The following is a 27,820-nucleotide window of genomic DNA, read 5'->3' as shown; positions in this document are numbered from 1 at the left end:
ACTGTTTTAATGAGATAGAGACACAATTTGTATGTTAGGATAAAATGTGATAAAAGTCCAATACCATTGGTCTATAAAGAATCTTAGATTAGAGGAGGGGCTAATATGGAATAATGTGGTTATTTTTAATTATATATTCGATAGATCATCTAATTATGATATCACTTATGCTTCACTTCTTCTTTTCTCCTTTTAGATTGATTTTGACTGTCTTCTTCAACACAAGGAGAGTGTGTAAAGAAGCTAGAGTCTTTTGCAATTGTGAAAGCTTGAGGTATGAATGTCTTCTCTTCTCTCTAGTGTTTTTTTTTTTTTTTTTTTTGGGTGGTACGATACTCTTCTCTCTAGTTGATGAGTTGTGAAGATGAAGAAGTACGATTAATGGGATATATAAAATTTATTTTCTCTTTAAGTTAGGTTAGAATTTATTTGAATTTTAATTTAGTCCAATGTATTTGATATACAATAGTGATCAGTTCAATAAATGTATAGTTTTATCTCTTGAAAAAATAATTATTTTTTTTATTTTACCCATTCCATAAAACATGTGTATTAATTCATAGTTTTAAAAAAATAATACGGAACCCCCTTAGCCAGTACTAGAATCAAACCAAGCAGTCTCTAGAAAAACTCACTTTCGAAAATCCAAGCAGTTATTTTTTTTTTAAGTTCTTTAAATTCTTTTTTTTTTTTTTTAAACCAACAATTTAATTCAACCTCACCTCATTTTATATTAACTTATAGTTTAAAATTAAAACCTTTGTATTAATGAGAATGAGAACCATGACAGCTACCTATCAAGAAGGTATTAAAAATTCCCAAATCATCCATTTAAAGGAAGAAGGATAGTTTGACATTTAATTAAAACAAGTCCACAAGAATCTAAATTGTGCATGCCCAAAGATAAAGAAATACTAACAAATCAAGTTTAAATTTGTGGGACCGTCTAGGCATTTCTCATTGGTAGGAAATATCAACAATTCCTTGTTAAAAAAAATTTATTCTTAAAATCAATAATAGGATTTGAGAGATCAACCAATTTGAAACTCCATTCCAAAATGGAACAATGGAAAAATGGCATCACTTTAGTGCTTGCTAAAAGAGTTTACACTGATAGTCTACATTCTTGGTAGAGGAACTCAAAGAGAGAAGAACCAAGTTAGATGGACCCAGACACCTTTTTAGTCTTTCTTCAAGACTTTTTGTTTTTTATTGTCTTTAGTTACTTTATAATTCATCATTTCGTATATACATTGGGGGAAAATGTAAGATAATTGTTTCAATGGATTTTGTATTTTTGTAGGGAAACACTTTAATGCTAATTTGCGAGCATATCTAATATATAATATGATTGTTTGCTTGTAATTTTTCTTTGAAGAAAATAGTTTTCATATTTTACCTATTTTTTGCACCCCATAAAACATGTGTCATAAGTGCCAACTAATGTAGGAAGAGGTATATGGTTGCCCCTTAAATAAAAAGTGTACAAGGAATGCCCAAATCATGCAAAAGTAGTCTTCGGCAATCTATAACTCTGAATGAAGCATATTGTTCCAAACCAAAATATATAATTTGAAGTAACAAAGCGTGTTCAAACTTGTGGGACTCTATAGATTTTTGTTATTACTAGTTGGAAGTCTCAATAATTTCAAATTTGCAATTAATAAAAGTGACATCTCCAAATGTTGCCTATTCTAACTATCAACAGCTTATTTTCAGGTCTCATCACCTCTCTGTTTATTTGAAGCTACTACAATGGACATTATTGTTGGAGTTGCCGTTGGAGCCATCACCGAATTGGTTAAGTATATGGTTTCTCCCTTCACGCGTCACATCAGTTATCTTGTTCATCACAAGAGAAACGCTAATGACCTTGGCGCCCAAATGAAAAACCTCGGAGAAAAGAAAGAGGATGTCCAACGCTTAGTGAGTGCAGCTCACATGAGAGGAGAAGTGATAAGAGTGGTGGTGGAAGGTTGGTTAAAAGACGTGCATCAAGTGCAGTCTAAGGAGACGGAATTGCAGAATGCATTGGAAGAGATCAGCAAGGGATGCCTCCAAGGGGGTTGCTCAACGCATTATCAAGTAGGGAAAGATGCAAAATGCATGATTGATGAAGTCAAGAAGCTCCTAAATAAAGGTGAAACATTTACTGTCGTGTCGGATCCTTCTCCGCTTCCTCCCAGCCTAGAAACCCTGCAAACACTAGATTTTCAAGTTTATGGTTCCACCAAATTAGCTATGGACGAAATCATGAATGCTTTGAAGGATGAGCATATCAACATGGTTGGTGTATATGGGATAGGAGGGGTTGGAAAGACAGCCTTGATGAAAGAAGTGGTCAAAATTTCGAAAAAAAACAGGATGTTTGATCAAGTTATGATGGTCACTATATCTCAAAACCCGGTCTTGATAACTATCCAAGGTGAAATCGCAGAGAAGTTGGGCCTAAAGCTTGAACAAGAGTCCCAATCTGTGAGAGCTGGACTTCTATTGGAAAGATTGAAGAAGGAGAAACGAATCCTCCTAGTCTTAGATGATTTGTGGGAGCCACTAAAGTCACTAGAGGAGGTAGGAATTCCATATGGGAAAAACTGCAAAGTAGTTCTCACAACAAGACGGCTCGAAGTGTGCAATCAAATGAAGACCCAATCCAATGTTGAAGTAAAAATTTTATCATCAGGAGATGCCTGAGTTCTATTCAAATGGGCTGCTGGGGATCGTATAGAGGACGACAATATGCTTCATCCGGTGGCAAATCAAGTTGTTAGAGAATGTGGGGGTTTGCCCCTTGCCATCGTTGTAATTGGAAGTACACTGCGAGATAAGAGCCTAAGTACGTGGGAAGATGCGGCTAGCGAATTGCAAAAATCAGGCTCATCACCACCGGATATTGAAGGTGTGCATAAAAAAATTTTCTGCCCCATAAAATGGAGTTATGACTTTCTTGATAATGATGACACCAAATTATGCTTCTTGCTGTGTTGTATGTTTCCTGAAGACGATAGAATTTATGTTGAGACGGATTTGCTTCCTTACGTGGTGGGGGAGGGGTTGTTTGAAAATATTCACACCCTTACACAAGCAAGGAATAGGTTGCACACGCAGATTGAAAGACTTAAGCGATCGTGCTTGTTATTAGGTGATAGTGAAGGGGAGGAGGGATTCGTAAGGATGCATGATATTATTCGGGATGTTGCTATATGGATTGCATCGGAAAAAGGTCTTGATTTTGTTGTAAAATCTGGTAGACCATTCATAAATTGGCCAAATGGGGAGACCGTAAGGAAATGCAAGCGACTTTCGGCCATGCGAAGTCAAATTACCAAGCTCCCCCCCAATCAGCTAGATTGCTCTCAGCTTATGACCCTATCCTTGAGAGACAATGATGATTTGACGGAAATCTCTGATGGATTTTTTCAAGGGATGACATCATTGAAGACTCTAGATCTGACTGACACATGTATCTCTTCGGTACCATCTTCATTGTCTTGCTTAACGGACCTTCGAGTGCTGCGCATTAGTGGAAGTCAGAATTTCGATATCTCATTGGTTGCGAAGTTGAAGAAACTTGAAATACTTCACCTATCTAATTGCAATGTATTGAAATTGTTGCCAGAAGAAATAGGAGCACTTACAAATCTGAAGTCGTTGGATTTGTCCGAGAATGAGAACTTGACTATTGCCCCAAATACTCTATCAAGGTTGACTCTCCTAGAAGAACTCAATCTTGAGGAAAGCTTTCATGAATGGGAGATGGATGAAGGAACCTCGACTCTCCTGGAAGAACTCAATCTTAAAGGAAGCTTTCATGAGTGGGAGATGGATGAAGGATCAGCAGCAACAGAAGAAGAAGAAGAAGATGATGATGGAATAATACTAAGTAAGAAGAAGGCGTGTTTCTTATCTGAGGTTGCAACATTGTCTGCTTTGACTAAACTAGGGATAAGGGTATCGAATATCAAATATTTGTGTGCAAATAAAAATAATAATATCCCAATATTTCGCTGGGAAAACCTGACACGCTTCTCTGTTAATTTGGGAAAGATGGATCGTGATTCTGTTGCCCCTTTTTTCAGGGACTTCGCCAGGGGGGTATTCATTTGTGGATTATCCATCCCTCATAATCCATTTTCGGATTGGATCAGGTTTTTGTTGGAACGAACGGAAGGGCTGCAACTCACTCATTGTGGTGGTCTTAAATACGGTCTAAGCATCCTAATTGGTGTAGGAGGAAGAAGGGTCTCTTTGAATAAAAATTTGCAGATTCTCAATGTTAAGAAATGTTATGATTTGGAATATCTTTTGATGATGAGTACTACTCCTAATGTTGTTGTTGATGAGGTTGTAAAAGATGATCATCATCATCAACAAGAAGAAGAAGAAGAAGAAGAGGTTGTTGTTCCACAGCAAATCGAAGCATTTGACAGTTTGAAACAGCTACGTTTGAAGTCCTTACCAAAATTGAAGGCAATCTACCAAAATGGAAATGGGTCTCTTCCAGTTCCAAGTGGAGGAGGAGGAGGAGGAAGATGCTTCTTCTTCTTCTTCAACAACCTAACATACTTATATGTGCAAAGCTGTCAGGCTCTAATTACTATCATACCCTCTGATCTGCTGGCAAATCTACCAAATTTAGAACATCTTCGGGTATTTGATTGTGATGGGGCAACTGAGGTATTCAACTCCAAGGGGCTACTTCTACTACCAGCTGACAATGACGATGAAGAAGGGCAGCAGCAGTAGGAGGCTAAATCAATAATATTGCCGAAACTGAAACGATTGTGGCTACATACTCTCCCCTCTCTAAGGACCATATGGGAGGGTGGTGTTGTTTCACTACCTAATTTAAGGTACCTATACATCAGGTCTTGTGATAGGTTGAAGCACATCCTACCAATGAGTTTGGCCCAAATAGGAGGTCTCCTACAACTTGAAGAATTGATTATTGAGAATTGCTGTGAACTGGAGGAAATGATAATTGTGAACAAGGATCATTATCATCATGATCATGATCATGACATTATTGAAAATAAGGAGGAGGACGACGACGACGACGACGATGCCATGAAAATCGTCATGTTCAATAAGAAGACATCAACGGTGTTGTTTCCTCAACTAAGGAACCTACATTTAATAAATCTGCCAAATCTCTCGATGATGGTGAGCAAAGGAGTGTTACAAAGCAGCAACAGCAGCCATGATCATGATTATAATTATAATTATTGGCCTTCAATGGAAAGATTGATAGTCTGGAAATGTCCCAATTTGAAAAGGCTCCCTCTGAGTCAACAGTCAACCGCAACAACACTGAAGGAAATTTGGGTAGAAGAAGAATGGTTCATCAATGCGGCGTTGGAGTTGGATGTCGATGATGATGATCACAAGTTGCAACACCTACAAGAAAGAGGTGTCCAGGTACCTACACTACGTACCTTCAATTCAATTTTCAATTCTTAATTTTATTATTATTTTATTTTTAAATTATCTTTACACAACAAAGCCATTCATACTTTTCTGATCACTGGAACCATCCAACAGGTGAGTTTTGAAGAGCCGACTTCGTATTTATACTGGTAACTAAAAGCAACAATATTGCAACAAGGCAAGGCAACTAGTAGGGTAGTCCGTGGCTCTCTCTCTTTATAATTCTGGTAAGTTTCACTACCTAAATTACTCTTGAATTTATTTAAAAAATGAGTTTTTTGATCATTTTACCCCATTGACTGTACCATGCTACCAATATAGTATCGATACGGTATCAATATCGATGACTAACAAATCCGATACATATATGGAAGATACGATACCGATACTTAGAACCATGGTTTTAGGTGAAGCAAAGGTCTCACTTTGTAGTAGGGGTGTCAAACAGTTGGTTCAACCCGGTTTTCAATCAGGCTTAATTGATTTTGGTTTGGAAATAAGTGAGGCCAAAACCAAACCATGAAGAAATTTCGATTGCAGTAGTATTTTTTCGATCGATTTTATCGGTTCAATCTAGATTTTGACACCCCTACTTTGCAGCAGCAAAAGCAGTCAACTTCATGGATTTAGTTATCGTTATCATAATGGTCGTATCAATAATTCATTATCAGTGGATACCGATATGATTGATATGGTAAGTAGTATCAATACTACAAGAGGGTATAATGGTCCAAAATTTGGCATTATCGATAGTTCTTATTTTGGATTGTTTGTTTAATCAAGATCTTATATATCTCTTACGGAGCTTCATGTATAAAAATCAATATTGATAGTAGGGATGTAAATGGATCGGATTCGGCTCGGATAGTGTTATATCCGCATCCGCATCCGATTAGCTTTCGGACAGATTCGGGTAGTGCCAAACGGATAAGGACACGGATACAGATCGGATATTTTTTCCGTTTACATGTAAATATAGTTTGTCGGATAGCTATAGCCTATCCGTATTCGTATCCATTTAGTTTTCGAACGGATTCGGATAGTGGTAAACAGATACGGGCACGAATTCGGAAATAGATTTCGGCTATTCATTTACATCCCTAATTGATAGTGGGTTTTAACTAGGCTGTACGTATTGTTGTTGTTGCAAGAAATGCTAATGAGGTATTTTCCTTCTTGCAGCATTTGGAGTGCAACAAACTTTACTAGCAAATTGGAGTTCAAGAAATTAATGGCGTTTGATACATATTTCAGAAGTTGAGAGTTAGGGGGTTTTGGTTTGTTTGATTGATTGTAATTACTATATATGTTGCGTGATGTCGCATGTACGTGTTTCTTATTATGTAGTCGCTCAAACTTATCATTTAATTGATTTGAATGATATCTGAAATGGCTAAGTAATTAGGTTATTATCAATGGATAAGAAGGATAGTACGTATATGGACATAGTTGATGTATTTTGTGCTTCAATTATATATATGTTAATAATATTACTGAATCATTTGGATTAGGGCTCGTATTCTGCAGTCATGATTCTATTATATATGTTTATTCTTATTTCGTCGAAAATCGATTTTACATATATGCTTATAAACTTTTCTCTCTATGCCATCTACCCTCGTGAGATTTTCTTTCAGTCAAGAAGAGGCAGAGCAAATTTTTTTTAACTCTATCCAATTTTTGAGTCATCAATGGTGGAAAAACAGAGGAAAAGAAACCAGAGCAGTTCTTCAAACTCTAGAAATCTGAAAAACAATTCGGCATCTGAATATCCAAATAAAGCTTAAAAGTGTTCTTTATCAAGATACACCAAAGAAGGTATTGCAATCAATGAAATACAACTAAAGAGGAAATATTGATTTGTCTAACAAAGCAAATACAAGCTTTATGGAAACAAGGGAGGCTAATTTCAACCTAACCCCAGCCTTGTGACATGCATTCATCTGAGGTTAGTATTTTCTCAGGTGACCATTCTTTGCTTTTTTTTGACGCCACAACAATGAATCTGTGTGAGCGAGACGCTTATTTGAGAGATTGAACTCATTGAAACAAGAAGAAAAGCAAACCCTTATGATCTTAGATGATACATGGAAGTAATTTAGCTTGACAGAGGTAGGCATTCCTCATGGCTATGGCACCTTCAAAATATTGTTCATAACAAAAAGTCTATCAGTGTACAACTAAATGAAATGCCAATCCAATATTAATGAAAGAAAAGTTAAGTTTCATTAGAATGAAATGTATTGTGTCTATTCAAAAAAGTCATGGGAGACCATGTAGAAGGCATGCAATAATTATTACAATTGGTAGGGAGCTGTGAGGTAATTAACGTCCTAATCTTGTGGGAAGATGTCATTATCCAACTAAAGAAGTTAAGCTCAGCACTGGATATTGAAGGTATCCATGAAAAAAATTCTGCTCATAAAAAGCTTAAATTAATTCAGTATCATGCAATTGCAGATAAACGAGAGAAACATCAATTTTGCTTCTTAATTCAACTTTAAGAAAAGTCAAGAGAAAACTATAACTCCAGATCATGAGTAAAGCAGGAATAAAAAAATGAAAAAGGGGCCTGGACTACACAAAACAACAAATTTCTTGGTCAAATTAAAATTCAACAGTGAAAGGGCTAAGAATACCCAGCCAACATTAATTAAAGAAAGGGTGGAGCACAGGGGCCACAAACATCTAAGGGGTGAAGTTTCGCCTTTCATGGGGTTCGAGATGGTTATTTCGCTACCCCCAATGTGTTTGGGCCATATTTAGTAAGTTCGTGTATTAATTATTATATTAATACATGTATCTGATCGTATGAATCAATAAACCGATTGTTACTGTATTTTATCAAGTAGTCTAATTTTATACGCAACTTTGAAGAAACACCGTACAATATGCATATAAATTATCGTATTAATCTCGTATTAATACAGATTTATGAGTTTTAATTAAAAAAATAAAAAACTAATACCAAAATGCCCAAACACTGGTGAGAAAGCCCCCAAACCTGAAACCCAAAGACTCTAGTTCTAGCAAACCGGTCATATACTCTCACAGTCAGGGAAAGCACTCTGGTTCTCTGATCAACCTCGAAGACTCTAGGTCTAGTCCATATCCATCAAATCCAGGTATCTTTCATCTCTCTCTGTGTATGTATTTGTGTTGATAAGATTTATATAGATATGCAATTCTTCATGAACTAGGGTTTTTTTTTTTTTTTTTTTAATTTGTGTTAGATGTTTTCGATTCATGGTTTTATCATTTCTTATTGGAGGGTTATGCACAACCATGGAATCCCAGCTTCCTAATTTAATCAAACTCCTTCATTTCCTTCTCGATCTGGTATTCCCTGAGAGTGTAGCATCCTAAGGAACTGTAAGAGCTTGTTCCAAATCCGTACTAGAGAATACCGAGAGTCCAACAAGGTTTGGATTTCCACCATCACATAACAAATAATTCAATCCTCTTGATCTCGGGTTCTATTGCGGTCCGATTAGAATTTTGAAACCAAACCTGGACTCACCGTGAGAGAGATCGAGCATAGGTTGTTAGGTTGTTCAAGTGCTAGCTATAACTTTCTGGATTCTTTTACACACACACACAAAAAAACCCCTCTGGATTCTAAACCTAGTGCTTGATCCATTATAATGGTGGATATTTACTCGCTGGCACCAATACCTACCTTAGCCTCTTCCAAGTTGCATCAGTTTGTAGTCAATTGTTTGGTTATGTAATATAGTCAATAAGAAGTGGATTTGTTCTTGACATGCAGAAATGAATGCAACCTATTTAGCTCTAGTAGGGGTTATAGATCTCTAAAATCCCCTGCTTACCCTATCAAATACCAGTTGATCTCCAATCCAAACAAAAACAAAAAAAGCATACCCAATGCACTAGGTTCCCACTACTGCAGGAGTTCTATAAATCTAAAGCTCCTCCTCTTGATCCACAAGAATGAAAAATGATTTCAAATTGGAAAATCATATTGGTTTTAAGTGTTCATGAAGGCATGGGAGATTAGAATTTAGTTGCAAAAAATTCAGTTTGCTCCTTGATTTTTACTAGGATAAACCCATATTTTTGCTCTTGGACTTTTATAGAGCAACCGTATTAAAACACATACCCTAACATTGCCATATGCGTTTTATTGTGCCGGATTTTGAAAATGTATTATTGTCATATGGCCGATTAATTGTCATACATATCCATTCCCGTATTATTGTCATACCCAAACTTATTAACTCTGGTCTGGGCATGGCCTATGCCCCTCCCACCCACCCCCACCCCCACCCCCACCCCAACTTATCAGGGAAAAGTTTTCACTTCCATCTGTTAAAGAAATTAAATTTCAGAAGATTTACCAAAAAAAAAAAAAATTCAAAAGATTCAACCCAAATTACTAGAAAACAAGTCCACAGAAAAAAGAAAAGCAATAGTGAGTAAAACCAAAATCTATCTACAAACCCAACATCCAGGCACATAGGCTTCCTTCAATCAATAACTTAGAGCTACTACTTCCCACTCAGTCTTGAAGAAAATTCAAATGGATGCAAAGTAAAGTGGAATTTAATTTCCCTTGCAACCAAACAAAGCCATAGATACTCGGAGTTTCGTCCTGAAACTGTTCTCCAGAAGAATATTAACATCGAACCCAGAATCCAAGAAGAACCCAATAGATCAAAACCCACAACATTATCACAAGTAGTGAGACAAACAATGCATGAATGTACCAATCAGAATTTGTAACTGTGAATCTACTACGTATATAACAATCCAAGAAAATAGAATTGAAGTTACCTTCGATTAAAGACCAGTCTCTGAAGAACATCGGTGGGAAATCTAGCAAATAACCGTGCCCTGAAGATTTGAGAAGCCAGTGAAGAATTGGAGGTTTTAGCAGCTGAAAATTGAGTAAAGATGAGGGAATAAGGGTAAATCCGTAACTTCCGGTATCGAGGAAAGGAAGGGAACGCATGAAGTGGGAAATTTCGGGTCGGTTTGATGGATATGGATCGGTAATAATCTTGGATTAAATTTTCGGGTCCAAACCGGCCCATTTATTCACCACAAGGGTAGAGAAATTGCAGCCCTACCACAAGTTGAGGGTTTATAATCTCCAGTGTGAGAAACTAAAGTCTTTCTCTTCTGATCTTCATTTTAGGGTTTCTCGTATCTTCTGCGGGTGAGTTTGCGTTTTCTTCCTATTCCTTTCTGCAACTTACCAAGTAAAGCTCTCTGTCTGTGATATCGTGTTATTGTGCTTTCTCTCTCTTTTTGTACGTTGGGCAAATAAATAGAATATATTTGAAAGGTTTCTCCCAGATTTGTACCTATTTCTGAGTTCAAGAGTTTGTAATGACTTTTCTTCCTGCTTCAGAAGCTCAAAAATTTTTCACCTGGATCAAAAGTTGAACGAGTTTTTTCTTTTATCCTTTGCATTTGGATTACAATTAAGACTGTTTTAATGTTATTTTAATTCTTTTATTGTTATGTCCATATGTATAATCGTACATGTTAAATTGCATCTATTAGTGTTTTACTAATCTTTTATTTATTTGATTTTCGGGGATAGGGTTCTGCCAGAGGGAAGCAGTAAAGATGAGGTAATTGTAGTTTCGAGCTCTTATTTTTATAGATTTATTAATTTGTTTGTTGTGATTAGTTGTTAGAAGTTATGTCACCTCTCTATTGAGGCTTATCTATCGCAGATATGGAATTTTTGTTTGTTTAGATGGTTGATATGTGATCGTTAGCTGCATGAATTTATTCATTTTCCCCCTTTGTTTGTGACTGTTATTGGTGTTCTAGACTTCTGTTCTCATTGTTCTGTTCGTCTGCTTTTTTCCCTTAAAATTTCTGACGGGATGTTAGACAGAAACTCAAGACCAGTTGCCATGGGTCAATACATCCCTATGTTTACATAATTCCATGACCCTTTATTTATAAAATGGTTCTCTAGCATTACTTCTATGTTGTTACACTTCTATTTACAAAATCCTTGAACACAATTTTTTGGAGTTTAGCTGAGCTTTTTACTTGCTAGTGTTTGAATCGGGCATTTGTACCCATATATGGGCAGCAGCATGGGCATTAATAAGGTGTCTGTTTTCAGAGTTTGATGATATGCTGAATGGTAAAAATTTAATAATTGTTAGAAATAAGTTAAAAGTTGAATCATCACCAAATATCATCTGGGTAATATGGTGTCAAAAATAGTGAGAATGTATTTTCTTTAAGGTTTTCTAAGTGGAGAATTTTGAGTTTTTGATTGCTTTATGTGTAATATGTTTCATCATGAATGCCATAGACTAGTTTAGATCAATTTGTTGAAGAGGATAAGTTTCTGTGTCCTTCATTTGTTATCAGCAACATACATGTCAAATTGCAAGTAGAAGTTGCCAGATTCAATTTTGTGTCAACTTGCCTACCACAACTTCCAATAAGCTCATTTTACTTAATAGTTTTTATAAAATTAGAATATAAGTTGCAATTTAGTCAAAGTTTGCACATAGGTCTAATAGAATCATAGCTGATCTTATCAACTAGAGGTTTGATACTTCTGTGAGATCAAATGCTAGTCCAAAATGTCATTTCTATTTGGTTAATGTAATTCAGCTTTTTAGGTGTTCAGTTGAGCATTTGCTCACCAGGCCAAGTTCCAACCTGCTTTTCAGGGGCATGGTTTGGTATACTTAATACCGTGAATTGGTGTTTTTGGCTGTTTTGCGTGGGAATTTCCAATCTGGATATATCCTAAGCTCACATATAGTCACAATTTGATGGCCTTTTTAATTGTGTTGCATTTTGTTTTCTGTTTTGCAGTAAGCTTCAAAGTGATGTGTTGAGAGAAGCTATCTCCCAGATTATGAATGATGTCAGGGAAAAGAAGCGGAATTTCACTGAGACGATTGAGCTCCAGATTGGGTTGAAGAACTATGATCCTCAGAAGGACAAACGTTTCAGTGGTTCTGTTAAACTGCCACATATTCCTCGCCCTAAAATGAAAGTCTGCATGCTTGGAGATGCTCAGCATGTTGAGGAGGTAACTATTCTATCCACTTTGTCAACCTCACTACCCATTCCTTCAAGAGAAGGTGGTTAAACACATTTTGGAAGAAGTATATGGTCTTTTTTTCTTGATTCTACCCTTTTTTTCTTGGTTAGATTAACTTTGCTTGTAACTAGTAATCTCCTAGCATGATGTTCTGGGTTGGTGACCAACTTTATCAGATTATTGAAACTATATGATCAAATTGATTTTGTCTTGCTTCAGAACTGTTTTACATGTTCTTGCCAATTATTGATGTGCTCTTGGTTGGATGTGTACAACTTGTGTAGATCTTTGGTCCCTGTGGGTGGACCGCTAGCTCATAATTGTCTGATTGTGTTATATTCCATATTCCTTTACTATTGTTATTTAAGATATGTACACCTTGTGTAGATCTTTGTTTCCTGTCGAGGACTATTATTAGTTCATAATTGTCTGATTGTGTATACCATTTTCCTTTGCTAGTGTTATTTAAGAGGCACATGTGGTTGAAGGGCCACTAATGTCCCAACACAACCAGTGCACAGATGACTACACCATAGGCATGTCTGTGGTAAATGAGGGAATTGTCTGTCTCTTTAAACACAGATTTGGGCATTGTTTCCTGCCTTAATTAAGCTTGGGATTTAAAGATCTAAATGCCATCTTAATGTCAAATAAATTTGGGAAAAATATGATTGCCAAATGGGTTTCACCTTACAAAACTAACCATTCAATTTCTACTTTAACTAATATATCTAAAACGATGATGGGTATTACAAAATTACCCGAAAAGGGCCCCATGCACATTTCCCTCGTATTCCTAGGACCACAAACCATGTAAGCCAACAACCTTAAACCAGAAGTCCTCCATGACAAGTTGAGGATAATAGCAGTTCTCACCAAGCCCAGCTTGAACCGATACGCAGAGCCAGCCAACTCACGAAGAGATGAAACCCAAGTGATTACTGAGGTCTTAAGCTGGCATTGCAAGACCCCTGCAGAGGGAATTGGAACGCAAAGTTGAAGTGGTGAGGGATGATGCCACAAGACCCGACTGCTCCACCACGTCCTCCGGTTGCCCCATCCAACTCAAAATGGGAGTAGTGAACAATGACGTCATTTCCATTGAGATCATTGGGGAGGCCAATGAAGGCTTGGGTGATGACATTCATGGAGAACAAGACACGGCTAAAGATTATGGGGTGTGTGATGTGCCATAGTTTTTTGTTTCAATCCAAACCCTCCATCCTAGATCTTCCTCTTGATGATCTCCACATTCGCTCTCTCTAATTGGTGGTAGTTTCTGCAACAAGGGAAATGTCTCATCCCCTGTTTTTCCATTGCTGCTCTACATGATTCTCTTCCACTACTGAAGTGTGTAAACGTTTGACGTTGTGTCTGTTCCAATGGCAATCCTCACCCATGACAGTGAGGCATTGTCAATGGGCCTGATGAAGAGGATGCCCACACGCCCATGGCACAAGATCACACGCGAAGGAAGATGAGCAGTTCAAGCTCCTGGAATACCAGATCGGTTGGTTTATAGAGCATGGAGATGTGAATCCTCAACATTGACTGATTATGAAGGAGTGTGTACCCAACCCCCAACGCGCCGAAGTAAGGGAACGGTAAAGAGGGTAGGCACTGATGATGGTCTTGTCACCAACACCGTCGGCGACGAGGACAAAGCTGCGACTGAGGCCTCGGGAGACCGGTCTGCTTGGAGGAGATGTGAAGAAGACGACGAGGACCTGCAATGCAAGAGGAGGATGGAGAGGGAGTTTCAGGTTTTGAGGCAGAAGTGGAAGATAAAGGCGGGGGAGAAGAGCAAGAAGGCAAAGATGTAGGCGAGAGTGGTGAGGCCATAGGTAGACAAAGTAACAGCGTTTTGGAGGGTTCTGTTTTGGGTAATTTTGTAATGCTAATTAATTCTATCTTTGTTTTAAGTAAATTAGTTAAAGTAAAGATTGGATAGATAATTTTTTTATGTGAAACCCATTTTTGTGTAATCTTTTAATTTTTCCAATAAATTCCTATAACCACAATGAGCTTGTTTTGATTTTCAATTGCTTCGTACTGTTCTTACTTGTTATGGGTGTGCTCACTGTGTCCACTTTCTGCTGTGTACAGACGTTAAGACTAATAGCAGGCTTTTTCCTCCTGTCATGTAATCAGTAGACTAATCTAATCTTTTTTATTTGTTCAATTGGTGGCATCTTTATTTTTTTGCAACATAAGTGTTCTGTCTTGTTTATGTGAGTACTTTATTTTCTTTCCATTCATTGATGCCTATAATGAAATTTTATATAGCATAGTACATCTTTTTAATTCACCACCCATGGCCTTCTTGTGTCAGCTTCCCACTGCAAAGACAAAATAGTGTTCTTGTGGATATGAGGACCAGGACGTTATCAGTCCCAACCAATCTGGGTGAGGATCGACTCCCTGATTCACTCACTAGTTGGATTAATAACAATGGATCAACCCGATCCTGTCACTGGATTGGCTAATCTACGGCATGGAATTCGAGCCCTCCCAAGCATATCCCAGTCCTGGCCTGATATTTAGTTGATGATTTTCCAATCGTTGAAACCATGGTCGTATTTGTCATTCTGGTATCAGCCACTGAGTCAATATCAGTTATTTTGAAAGATGTTTTGCCTTCTTTGTCTTTTATGATGTTAAGGCCCTTTCTTATGGAAGGGATTGCTATATTTTTATTAGTTATGGATGTGAGTGATTTGATGTGTGTTCTTGTTGTGCATGATTAGTGTTTTACATAAGTCCTATATATATATATTTATTTTTTTTGTTGGGGGGGGTGGGGGGTTGGGTTTTCTGTTTTCTACCTTCTCCTCCCCCCCTTAGGGTTTTTGTTTTATCTATATAAGAGATATAGTGCATAGAATTAGAGGTTTAGAGAAGAGTGGATTAAATGGGTAATGGAGTGTTCTGTGATTCATGGTTCTACCTTTGGTGGGTCCTGTCCAATCCAAAAACCAATGGAGTAGGACTGCCGATATTGTCGATCAATGTATGGATCAGCATCAAATCCCCTCTCAATCCCTCTCTGATCCATCATGCTGTCCTTAGAACCATGGAATGGTTAATATTGTAGAGGATACTCTTTAAGACAGCCACAGGACCATATATACGATATGGAGTATAATGAACAGAAACCAAGGGACAAACACATACATAATTAGGGTGGATGAGAGGCAAGACTATTAAGTAACAAGTTAGCAATGATTGTGTTTGCAGTATCTTAGGATGAGCATAAACTATGAGTGATAAGGTGATTCAAGGCTAACTGAGATGGTTCAGTAATGTGCAAGAAAGACCAATTGCTGAACTGTTTAGAACTAAGGAGTAAGATGGTGTAGTTGTTGGCATTTAAAGGATAAGGGGAAGACAAAGATACTTTGTAGCCTTTATAGAAGATGTGGCCCTACATAGAGTCGAATATTGGAACAAGATCGATGTACAGAGAGAGAGATTATGCTTTATAGAATGGAATGGGGATCAAGAGTTGAGATAATGTTTATTTGTAGAACTCAAGGTTGTTGGCAGAATGTGTAGTTGAGTTTGTTTATTGTGCATATGTTCCAGTCGGAAATGATATATTTGCAAATAGAAGTATTGTAGTTTTTTATTACATTCAAAACAAGTCATTGAAGTATAGGTTCAATTTTATTGAAATGTTGACTTTTAGGGATAAAATTCTTTTGGCTTTTAAATGATCTTTCCTTGTTATTACTGCAGGCAGAGAAGATAGGATTGGACTACATGGATGTTGAAGGGCTGAAAAAGCTCAACAAAAACAAGAAATTGGTAAAAAAGCTTGCTAAGAAATACCATGCTTTTCTAGCATCTGAAGCAGTCATAAAGCAGATCCCTCGTCTTCTTGGCCCTGGTCTCAACAAGGCAGGCAAGTTTCTCCTGGTCACAGCTTTTTTGTTGTTAATGTCATTAATGTCATTTATGTTGTGGGATAGTGTTGTTGTCATCCTCATCATCACCACCACCACCACCACCACCAACAACAACAACAATGTCAATATCATCAGTAATGTAGATTTCTTTTGGTTTCAATATGGAAGAGCAGTGTATGATGTTTGAGGGCATGAACACAGGACTTACAAGTTAATGTGTGTAACGTAGCATGTGCTTAACAGTGCCATGTTGAGAAACACTGAATATTGGACTGCTAGGTTTTCTCGCCTTGTGTGCAGTTTGATATACAGTTAGCATCACTTATGTGCTGTTAGTATCATCTGATTGGGTTGATTTTGGCTAAATATTATGGCACCCAGCTATCTTATTGTATATGTATTGTGACTTGTACCATTTCTTGGAAATGCAGGAAAATTCCCAACGCTGGTAACTCATCAGGAAAGCTTAGAATCCAAGGTTAATGAAACCAAGGCGATGGTGAAGTTCCAACTGAAGAAGGTTCTTTGCATGGGAGTTGCTGTAGGTAACTGCGGGATGGAAGAGAAACAGATTTTCCAAAATGTGCAACTCAGTGTCAACTTCCTTGTATCTCTGTTGAAAAAGAACTGGCAAAATGTGAGTCCCATTCAATCACACCTCTCCTACAAAACTAAACTATGAAAGTAGTGCATGAGTTCTGTACTGCATATGTAGGGTTTTCTGATTCTGGTGATTCTCATTTTCTTCTGTTTCGAAAGCTCTCTTAATTTAGTAATTCGTTAGTTGAGACAAAAGATGGTTAGTTAAATGTTCTTTTAATATGTTGTACCAAGAATCACTATTCAATGATTTGCCTCCTTCCAGAATTTCTATTGTGGCAATTCACCCTTCCTGATGATAATACTATCATCTGATGGCTTTCTTTTTGTTGCCATGGAAATCTATAGAAACAAAACCCTACTTCAGGTTGTAATGATCAGATTGTTCATTAATTTGCCACTGTATCAATGTTGAAACTGTAATACATGTTTGTGGAAAATGTAGCCTACTGAAGCTCGGTTGGCAGGCATTCCAGCTGAAGAGACTGGTTTTACCATGTAGACTACTCATTTGGTTATTCAAACCATTGGATTGATGGGAATGGCGAGGATAGGCCATATAAGATTTGAGTCATATCTGCACCATATGCTCTTATAGTCTTATTTTTTCAATGCGTACGGGACTACTGTAGCTGGTACCAAATAAAAAGCAGCTATTTTGAAGTATTAAATGCCACCTATGTAGAAGTGAGATTGGTTTGAAAACAGACCTGAGATCAGATGACTTCATGGACAATATGTTCATTAAATTTAGCATGCTGCCATATGCCCCAAAAGCTTCTTCAGTTGGAACCCTCCAATGTCTAGCTTCTTTTGGTTTTTTTTTTTAATAATGAGTATTCTTCTGTTTACCCTTCTTTTGCCATGGTACCACAGAGACTTAAATAAGCACCGTATTACCATGTTCACTTGTATTGATGATTGATTTGGTGGTTTTTGCTGTTAATGGAAATCAGGTGAGGTGCTTGTACTTGAAGAGTACCATGGGGAAGCCAAGCCGTGTCTTCTAAGGGGTTCCTTCTACATTTTTTTCTGAGAGCTGTGTAGTGAGAGGTAGTTTTGAGTTGGGACTTGAATATTTCTGGAAACGACGATATAGCTTTTTTTTTGGTTACCTATTCCATTTTGGTCTTTTTAGAATACTGCTAGCAATCTTGATTGTTTGTTTTAGCCCGTGGATGGTGAGAGATATTAGCCAAGGTAAATATTTGTGTTTTGCTTTTAAGCCCTTGTATTCATGTTACATGCTGCCAAACCTGATTAACCTGGTAGCCAGCACCTATACCCTTGAAACATCAATTCCTTATTGAACAGTGGTTTCAGTAATATCATGAGGAAACAGTGGAGTTACCCGCTACTCAATGGAAAGCAGCACTTGATGACTGTCACTACAGTAGTTGGTTCCCTATATGATAGGGCACCAAATGACTTGAACCAGGTAATTAGCCCACGTGTCATTTTGGTCCTAAATCAGTTGATCTTTCTATCCAATCCTGCAAGGTAATGCCTGAGATTTTAATGCTGTGGGTATCCAAACTGAACAATACTTGGGCTTTGTTTAGTTTGCATTCTCGGAATAGATTCTGGGTCTGAAATCCGATTCTTCTCTATTTTTCTTGCTTACAGAATGTGTTCGCAGAATCTATTCTGAGAATGCATACCAAACACAGTTTTGATCTAACAGAATCCAAAAGGAGTTCTGGAATATTAACAGCTGGTAATATGGCATCTTGGAACCTCTCAGACCCCTTGGTGCAGGAAAAATGCTTGAAATATGGCTTAGACTTGTATAATAGCTACCAGTGAAGATTAAATAGTTGTCTTATCATCAAACAGAAGAAATTTTACCAGATTCCAGTGTCACTAGCTAGGGTAGATGGACTGTTGGCCTAATGGATGTTAGAATTGCAGCTGGACAAGCCTGGCTGAAAAAAGCCAAGTGGAACTAGTGTTTTTAGTCGCGGCAATTACCAATCAATCTTTACTTTTGCCTCGGGGAGGTATTGCCAGATAAAGTTTTTCCTTCTATTTATTGAAGAAGACGTTTACACTTGAAAAGCGTTGCTGAAGGCTTCTGTTGCAGGTTGACTTCCTACTGGAAATGGAAGTAAGAGAATGGATGAAATCGCTTGGTTTCTTTCCTTTCTCCCATTAAGAAATTTGATTAATTCCTTCTCCATTTTCGATGTGATCACATTATCGGAATCTTATGGCATCGTTACACGCTATTGTCAATCTATTAAGCCTAAATTATCCCTCCCTAATGTAATCCGACAGTACCGATGGCCATGATAAAGGAATCCTTTTTCACCCACGTGAAGAGAAACTTGGTCCAAGGACTCTTGTTGGGCTAACCTCCTGAAATTTGATTCTCTTTCGTCTGGTTGCTCCGCAAGCAAGAGAAAGGCTGTCTTGTAGTCCTGAAATTTTAAAGTGAATACGACTAAAGTGAGTTTGGGTTGTTATAAAGCCCAGACTCAGTGTAATGAATCATGGGACCAAAATATGTATGGGCCTAAACAATCCAAATATTGGATAGGATTAGGCTTGCTGGACCCTTTCCCTGCCTAATTAGGGGGAGAGGAAATAATTTCGGGTTTGAGCTTCACATAGCCAACAACCTATGGTTAACCTGGGCAGTTTCCATCTCTGGTGATTGTTTTAGCAAAGTATAAGGCTGACCAAATTAAAATTGTACATGCATTGCATGTAGAAAGGCTTATTTGGGTGAAGCTTGTAGCAGTTTTGCTTCTGGGCTTCCAGAAGCCAGCTACTCAAAAGACAACCATGCAACTATAGAAGGCAGCTTAGCTTTTCAGGTATAGAGGGAAAGGGATTATAAGCTGTCAAAATGTTTCCAGCATTTTGATGCCTTTCCAGGGCGTTTGCACCTACTTTCGGGTTGTGGTTTGCTTTAGAAAAGAAGATTGAACATAAGTGAAGCTGGTTCAATGTCTTTCCCAATTCAAAACGGCATCGCGAACATGTGTTAAGCGACAATGTTGTCGGCATGATTATCTCCTCCCTAATATTAATCTCATACATGCATTTGATCTAATCACATCCTTAATGGAAATATACCTACTTACCCACCATCAAGAGTAATCAAGAGTTACTTAATTTCACTTTATGTCACAATCAGTTTAGGGGACATATAGACAGTGTCACAAGATGGAGTAACAAGCTTGTCCATGGGCCTAATCACATCAAACCTAATAATCAAAAGCCCATGGAAATTCCTTTAAACACCTTCTCTTAGCCAAGTTAATGTGAAAACATAATTTAAAAGCATTCATATGTATGAAGACCTCATATCTAAAACATTACATGGTATTTGCAAGAAATACCAAATAAAAACTGTAGTATTATAAGAATTAATCACCTTCATTCATTCATTTGACTTCCCTTTGTAGCTATTATTCAAGTTTATATCTTTATACTACTAAAGAAATGAGTTTAACTTGGGAAAAAAAAATCCTATTGAACAGAGAGAATCCCCAAAGCTTCACTCAATGGTTTTGCTTGAGTTATTTTCTCAACTTGCTTATTATAGAAAAGATTCTGACTATTCAAGCTATGGACTTAGCTAAGCATCAGAGACCCTAAATAAGATTTGGGAAACAGAACTCTGTCCGGGAGTATGGCCTATGCCAACACTCCCATGAGTCTACTTCTCTCCTCCTAATATGAAAAGATACCTATGTCCCCTTATTTTGAGGAGGAGAGAGATAGACGCATGGGAGTGCTGTTTATTAATAGAGGTTTCCCAATTTTGAATTGCTTGATACTCTCTCCACCAGGCCTCGTGATCTCAACAAAAAGGAGTCTATTAAACTTCGGATCAAGATTTAATACAGGGCAAGTGAAAGATTGATAAAGTTTAGGTAATAAGTCCAATAATTAATTAAGGTTAATGTGTGATGATTGTTTACCTCACCTTGAGAAAGAAATTTGAAGTATAAAAAAATTATGACTTTTGATTTCTTGATTACATTTAACTTTCTATTTCCCCACTAATAAAAAAATAAAATGATTAAAAGAACGCGTCTTCTCACATTATCCATAATTATCAAAATCCGATTGAATTCCCTTAACCACTTTTAATGGCTAAGATAAAGTACATATTTTAAGGAATCCATGTTTAAGATGCCCCATCAAATTACTGAATAATTTACTTGAATTTTTCTCTCATCTTTCTTATAATAGAAGAGAGCTTGACTATTCAATGGGTCAACTTGATTAGCTGAGCAATAAGCATCACACATAAACAAGAGGTCATTCATTAGTCTCTCTCTCTCTCTCTCTCTCTCAAATATAAGTTAGATAGGGCTCTCTCTCATATATGTTTTTTAGAACAAGGATAAGTTAGATAGGGAAAGGGACCTTAGGTCATATATTTGTCAGATTACATGACAAAAATATATAAAAACATTGCTTATCCATTCATTGATTGAAACTGGTCAAGTTCTTTAACCTAGAATCAAAAATTTTAGGTAGATCCCCTGGTCCATTGAATGGTTTTATCCTAATTGTTTCATTAATAAGCTTATTAGTGCGAGATTTTCAATTTTTTTCTGTTTATCCCTCGAAAAGGAAGATAAAATTCGTAAAAAAAATATACAAATTTTGATTTTCAACTAGGATTAACTTTATCCCCCAATGTTAAACAAATATAATGATAAGACAGACACGTATGATTACACTAATATTGAATAAAATACATCTTAATTATTAGTATTTCATATTGAGCTAATGTTTGGTAAACTGCTATCACATTACTTGGATAGGGATATAAAATGAAATTGACCAAATGAATCTACACCCAACCAATCTAAATACAATGCCAACATGACATAGGCAGATATCTATATTATTGGTGAAGACTAATCTCCTCAGTTCTAATCCAGAAAGTACGTACTGTTGAATCTTCAGCAGGCTGTTTCGGCTTCGACGAGCCAAAAGGGCTAAAAAATGCATACATCATCGTTGTAGGCACTGACTCCTAAAGAGCTAGTCAAGACCTTTGATTTGATATGTATTTCACCATATGTTGGTTCAGTATCGCACCAGACCAGGTGGGCTTCTGGGAGGCAATCTTGTACTTTCGTGGGTTGGGTTTCTCTATATTGTAACTTTATATAGTGGTTATCTCTTTGAGAGATGAGAGGGTGGTGAGACAGCTTTTGTATTTTACTTCATAGAATAGTGGATCTGGACTATTGCTCTACTGTGGATGTAGCCTACCTTCTTGGGGGTGAACCACGTAAAATCTATTGTCTTGTGTGTGCTTGATTTTTCTTTCCCTTTGATTTCTTCTGCAAAATCGACATTCTGCATTGTTTTTCTATAGTCAACCAATAAAGGGGAAGGAGCATAACTGAACAATTTAACACAAATGGGACCAAACAATGTATAAAGTAAAACCCTAATTTAAAAAAAAACTTTAATCATACTCCCAACACCACAACTACATTAATCAAATAAGGGTTCAACTCTTTGAGCTAGATTACAAAGCCAACCATGTGATCTATAAATAATCAAGTAAAAAAAAGGTGTGGTCCTTCCTATGTTGGGGCTTATTGTCTATATGTCATTGTTTGTCAACCGTGACACCCACGACATTAGAACCACCCAAAGGCCAAAGCTAAAGACAAAAGGATGCCCTCAACCGATTCCACCAACTTGTCTAATACATACATTTCATATACAGAAAAAAAACTGAAAAACTTTAATGCAAGAAGAAAACCCATTCCCAGCACAGAGAGAGAGAGAGAGAGGTAAAGGTCACTTTCAATAGCTGTAAGAGAGAATTGGAAACATTATGTATGGAAGTGCATTTATATAGATCAGGAAGAGGGCCACGAGTGTTTCCTTGCAATAACATGCATGCCTTGTGCTGCAGGCTCACCTTATTTAAGGTTATGAGTGAAAGCTTGAAGCTTCTGAAAAGGGGTCTCCAAGAAAGTCCTAACTCACTGAAATATTGGGTTCGAATCGATCTTTTTCCGGTGTGTTGGTTTGAGAGGTTGAAGCTGCCAGCATGATCTGGTTAGATGATGGTTAGGTTTTCTGATTTTACTCATCAATATCTTATCTATAGCAGTTACACCACCACACAGAAGACCTAGAAATCTATTAGATTCATATCTTGTTAGTACTCTTCAGCCCTATTGCATATTATTGATGTTTTTGGGTATATTAGTTGTGTTCTTATAAATCCATAGATGTCACAACTGTTATGTGGTCCATGGATTAATGATGGATGGATGATAGGAATATTGGCTTTTTTCTGTAGATGATGAGCTCTTCCATGGTTTTTGTATTCTAGTTATCTGTCTTCTTTCAATGGATATCAAGAGTCTGAAAGACTCGAAACCCCGGCGAAGTTCGCTTTTAAACTGCGTGCCCGATACGGCATGATTATGTAGTTTATGATCTTTATTTCTTCATCTTCATACATGTTTCTTTTACTATATATCATACAATCATTAATAAGATTGTTAAGATGCAAGAAATGAGGTTGACCCCAAGTATAATTCAGATACTGTAGTTGAACTTAGCTGATCATCAATTGAGCTTCTTAGGCATGGCTCAATTAGGTCATCCTGCAGCTTCAATCACTCACCACCAACAAAGGATTCTTACTTTTCTATTAATGGAGGTTTCCCAATTTTGATTTGCTTGATTCTCTCTGCATCAGGCCTCATGATCTCAACAAAACAGGTACTTATTTCTCATCATTCCATAACCATTTTCCACATCACTTTATTTTCTTTCCTCTTTCTGGGTTATCATCATTTTCAGTAATTTCAAATGTTGCAATTCTCTCCATTTTGCACTTCACTTTATTTTCTTTCCTCTTTCATGGGTTATCATCATTTTCAGTAATTTTAAATGTTGCAACTCTCTCTCTCTATTCATTTCTCTTGGTTCTATTCTCAGCTTTTCTTTGCTGTAGACATGTATGTAAAGTGTAAACATAACAGGCATGCATCCCCATACATTTGTGCTTTTGCAAGCCTGTTTGATTTGCTTCTCATAAACTTTTTTTTTTTTTGGGTGAATGCTTCTCATAAACTTAGTATAATTGATTGGAAAAAAAAATCTTTTCAGGGAATTTATGTAGAAAAAAATGGGAGAAATTTAGACTACAAAATATCTGGAAAGGGAGTGCAGTTAAAATTGACTGTCTTCTTTCAATTCCTGTTTTTTTGCAGAGAAAATTCTGTTTGTAACTAAATCTTTTGTTCTTTTGCTATGAAGTGTCAATCAGCATTTGAATTTACTTTTTATAAAGTATAAAATATTGAATTAATTTAGCTCTCTCTCTCTCTTATTGAAGACCTAGGTGTAGAATAGAAAGAAACATTTTCTCAATGAGTGAGTTTCCCAAACTATGTCATTTAGATTATTGAGAGTTCTTCAATCATGGACCACTCTGCCCATTTCAGTTTAACTTTCTAAAATCTTAGCATCCCAAAGATTGTGATGAAACCTTAAGATCTTTCCATGGCCTTCTTCATATTTATTAACATCACCAAATATTTCTACCTCTTCCATTAATTGATCTCTTGTAAATTAAACTCCTAATAACCCAAAGTGCACCATAGACCATAAAATTAAGTAGAGGAAATATTATTTATTACCTTACTTTATTTTACCTCTAGGAAATTTACTTGGAAAAAAAAATTGAAGGATGAATTAAATCTGGTTTTATATGAAGGGAGGGGATATAGGACAAATCATAAATTACCAATTTGTATTGCACTCAATCAATTGAAAAATGAAAAGAAAAGGGGAAAAAATTGAAATAATTAACCATACTCCCAAAGTATTAGGATGCTTGGTTATGTTGCTTGCACATATTTTGGTGGTTGTCCATGGCTAGTTAGTCCAATTAGATGGTATCAATGACTGAAAAAGAAAAATCAAATAGTTGGTAGATGCTATTTCAATTGTTACATTTGGAGTTACAAACTTATTTTATTAAGTTTGACTACTTTAGGTTCTGGGGACTTCTGATTTCATATGAATCATTAAGAATCACCATGACATCAATCCATGACTTTAGAGATGGAATGAAAACAAATGGTGAGGAAAAGGGTTTAATTTATACAATCATAACAATTTTCCCATTAATATATACTGATTACTGTGAAGGTCCTCAAATTATGGAACTTTAATTCATTTATTTCCTACTTCTGAAGGTGGAAATCCTTAAAGGGGAGAAATCATTGATAATTTATAGGGCTAGATCAAGATACAAATTAATCCTAATCCCCTTATGTGATTACAATTATTTCTGTTCTTCCTATTTATTGCAAACAACTTCCAATAACTCCTAGAATTAAGGACACAATCTATAGTTATTTACCACAATGCAGTCCAAACAAAATTAAAGACCTAAATGCACAAAAGAATATAAAAAATTTAATACCAATCTTCTTGTTACTAAGTTAATACAACAATTAGTAATGCCTAATATTCAATAGTATAGTTTGATACCTTATTCCCTTCAATCCAAAAGCAAAAGATGTTGAAGAAAGAAAATGCAGACTATTCATTGGATTGATAAAAGGTTTTTTTGTTGGGTGGTAAGGGATTTAGAAATAGAATGAAGTAGGTTAACTAGGGTAAATGAGCAGCTAGAGTGTTGACAGTAGTAGTTGCTAAATTTAGCAAACCTACCAATGAAAATGATGAATTGATTCACTTGAACTGATTCTTGATCATCTTGAATTGATTCATAATTTGGGTGAATCAAGTTTGATTGAATATAATGATAGATCTAGACAAATTATTGTGATGAGTTAAGTCATAAAAATAGTTAATCAACCTTGCGGCCCTTGGTGCAACAGTTAAGGTTGCTCCATTGTGATCAAGAGGTCACGGGTTCGAGTATGGAAACAGCCTCTGTGTGAAAGCAGGGGTAAGGCTGTGTACATTATGATCCTCCCCAGACCTTGCAGTGACAGGAGCCTCGTGCACTGGGTACAAAACCAACACAATTTAAATGAATGAAAATTAGTGAATAATTTTATAAATAAATAATAAAAGCACTTCATAAAAAAAAAAGAACAAAACCAACACAATTTAAATTGAAAACCCATTTTCACTTGCTTTGCTTTAATGAAAATATTTGTGGGCAGAGTCTTATTCTTGTTGGGCAATATTTTACTTAAATGATTATTTTTCATTTGTTTTGTGAAAAGATAACTGAACCCTAGCTCCTCATTTCTACTTTCTATATGTTGTGATCTCCACATGTTTCTTCTACTACTTTTACTTCTAATCAAACACCTCATTGAAATGTGCTTTCATAATTTATTTTGGGCAAAAGTTTTTTACTCGGCATAGTAGATCAGATGGTTGAGAATAACCAAGGTCATAAATCTCCCTTATTGTTTGTAGTGCCCGAAATGCCCCAGCCCTGTCGGATTATTATCCTGTCCAATTACTAAAGCTCCGCAGTGCGGCAGTGCTAGGTGGAGATGCCGACACATGGCAGCTCGGACATCCAAGCACTGCCATGTATCCGAACTGCCACATGTCGGCATCTCCACCTACCACTACCGCACTGCCGAGCATAAAGGAATTGGAGAGGATAATTTTCCTTGCCCAAGACTCCGATGGACAAGCTTTTTTGCTTTACCAACCATAGAACCTCCCCCTTAATTTTTTCTGTTTACTTTACTTCACTTTGCTAATAGAAATTTTATTTTATGTCACATCTATTCAAATGGGGCCTTATTAATTGAAACTTCCCAAACTTGACAAAATTTCATGGAAAGAAAAAGTTCTTGTTCAACTAACCCAACTACTTATATGTAGTGTAACTCAAAAAAATAAAAACTAATTACCTTAAATTGTATTATTTTTTATTAGCCAAACATTATGAATCAAACAATAACATTGAAAATTTATTTTAATTTCTTGAATTGTATTGTTTTTTATTACTCAAAAGTTGAACATATAATATGGAAGTGAATAACTAATTTTTTGATTGGAGTTTGGGAAAATTTTGATGGATGTTTCTAATATGTAGGTTACCTAAGAATTGGACATTGGATACTTGGACATAAACTTTGATCAACTGATGGTGAAGTTTTACCTAATTCCACTTGGTACACGTGGAAGACAAGAAAGTTGTGACTCAGCCAATCACTTTTGGGCAGATAGCCATAGATTAGTGAGATAATTTAAGTTAATGATCACATCAAGAAGGTATCATTAACAACTAATTCATTCATATGTGCTTGGTTGTGAAGGGTCAACTATGAATGAGTCAGTCTCCACCAACCATATGGAGACCCCCCCCAGTGGCTTGACCAGAAACCTCTATTTCTTGGGTCTGATCCTTAGTCCTGGATCCTAACTTGACAAAGAAATGGTGCGGGTCAAGTGGATGACCCGTTTCGCCTCTATTTTTTTCTTATTCTCTTTTCTTTCTTGGTTTGGGTTACATTCTTATTCCTGTTCAGGTTTGATTATGGAAACATGTACAAGACCAAGCCATTCACTAGTTCTTGGAATTGAGACTTAGGGTTACCTTGATACCAAAATTTCAAATCTTTGAATGGAAATGTTTGAAGGATAGTAATTCACTAAAACTAAACTTGCAAAAATAATAAAATGGTTGAAATTTTATGCCATTGGTGCATGAAACAAGGAAAATAAATCCATTTGGCAAATTCTCCTAAGCTATGACTTTTCTAAAAGACTTTGGGGTTGAATGTGACTTATATTTTAGGGATTATAATAGAACTTATCACTTCTTATTCCATTTGCAACTTGTTAGTCTGTTAGTTGAAATCTAGCCAGAATCCTTGACAAA

At 36.5% G+C, this 27,820-nt stretch overlaps 2 protein-coding genes across 7 annotated transcripts; both read left to right on the top strand.

Annotated features, from left to right (window-relative positions):
- The first annotated feature begins 201 nt into the window (after positions 1–201).
- On the top strand, positions 202–11,801 carry LOC122640045 (disease resistance protein RFL1-like). Of its 4 annotated transcripts, XR_006329618.1 has the most exons (3): positions 1,665–2,310; positions 2,687–2,840; positions 11,791–11,801. XR_006329618.1 is itself a non-coding variant. In XM_043833145.1 (2 exons), exon 2 carries the CDS (start codon positions 1,756–1,758, stop codon positions 2,692–2,694), a length of 939 nt encoding a protein of 312 aa, XP_043689080.1. In that variant the 5' UTR covers positions 202–274; positions 1,748–1,755; the 3' UTR covers positions 2,695–3,766. The 4 variants fall into 4 exon arrangements, 2 of the variants coding, with proteins under 2 accessions (XP_043689080.1, XP_043689081.1); XM_043833145.1 differs by lacking the exon at positions 11,791–11,801 and adding an exon at positions 202–274 and having other exon boundaries at positions 1,748–3,766; XR_006329617.1 differs by having other exon boundaries at positions 1,665–2,840.
- On the top strand, positions 10,567–18,175 carry LOC122640046 (60S ribosomal protein L10a). 3 transcript variants are annotated; one of them, XM_043833147.1, is made up of 6 exons: positions 10,567–10,606; positions 10,997–11,027; positions 12,247–12,466; positions 16,217–16,382; positions 16,818–17,023; positions 17,943–18,175. In XM_043833147.1, exons 2-6 carry the CDS (start codon positions 11,023–11,025, stop codon positions 17,994–17,996), a joined length of 651 nt encoding a protein of 216 aa, XP_043689082.1. In that variant the 5' UTR covers positions 10,567–10,606; positions 10,997–11,022; the 3' UTR covers positions 17,997–18,175. The 3 variants fall into 3 exon arrangements, with proteins under 3 accessions (XP_043689082.1, XP_043689083.1, XP_043689084.1); XM_043833148.1 differs by lacking the exon at positions 10,567–10,606 and adding an exon at positions 10,613–10,649; XM_043833149.1 differs by lacking the exon at positions 10,567–10,606 and adding an exon at positions 10,726–10,735.
- The last annotated feature ends 9,645 nt before the right edge of the window (positions 18,176–27,820 follow it).

This window comes from Telopea speciosissima, chromosome 9, assembly GCF_018873765.1.
Source record: "Telopea speciosissima isolate NSW1024214 ecotype Mountain lineage chromosome 9, Tspe_v1, whole genome shotgun sequence".
Classification (NCBI taxonomy): domain Eukaryota; kingdom Viridiplantae; phylum Streptophyta; class Magnoliopsida; order Proteales; family Proteaceae; genus Telopea; species Telopea speciosissima.
This window is presented reverse-complemented; position numbering and strand designations above follow the sequence as displayed.

Bases quoted from the DNA above. Each gene is read 5' to 3' on its own strand.
- LOC122640045 (XM_043833145.1), top strand. From the start codon at position 1,756: ATGGACATTATTGTTGGAGTTGCCGTTGGAGCCATCACCGAATTGGTT.
- LOC122640046 (XM_043833147.1), top strand. The intron at 12,467-16,216 runs GTAACTATTCTA...TTATTACTGCAG, and splicing joins ATGCTCAGCATGTTGAGGAG to GCAGAGAAGATAGGATTGGA. The intron at 17,024-17,942 runs GTGAGTCCCATT...AATGGAAATCAG, and splicing joins TGAAAAAGAACTGGCAAAAT to GTGAGGTGCTTGTACTTGAA.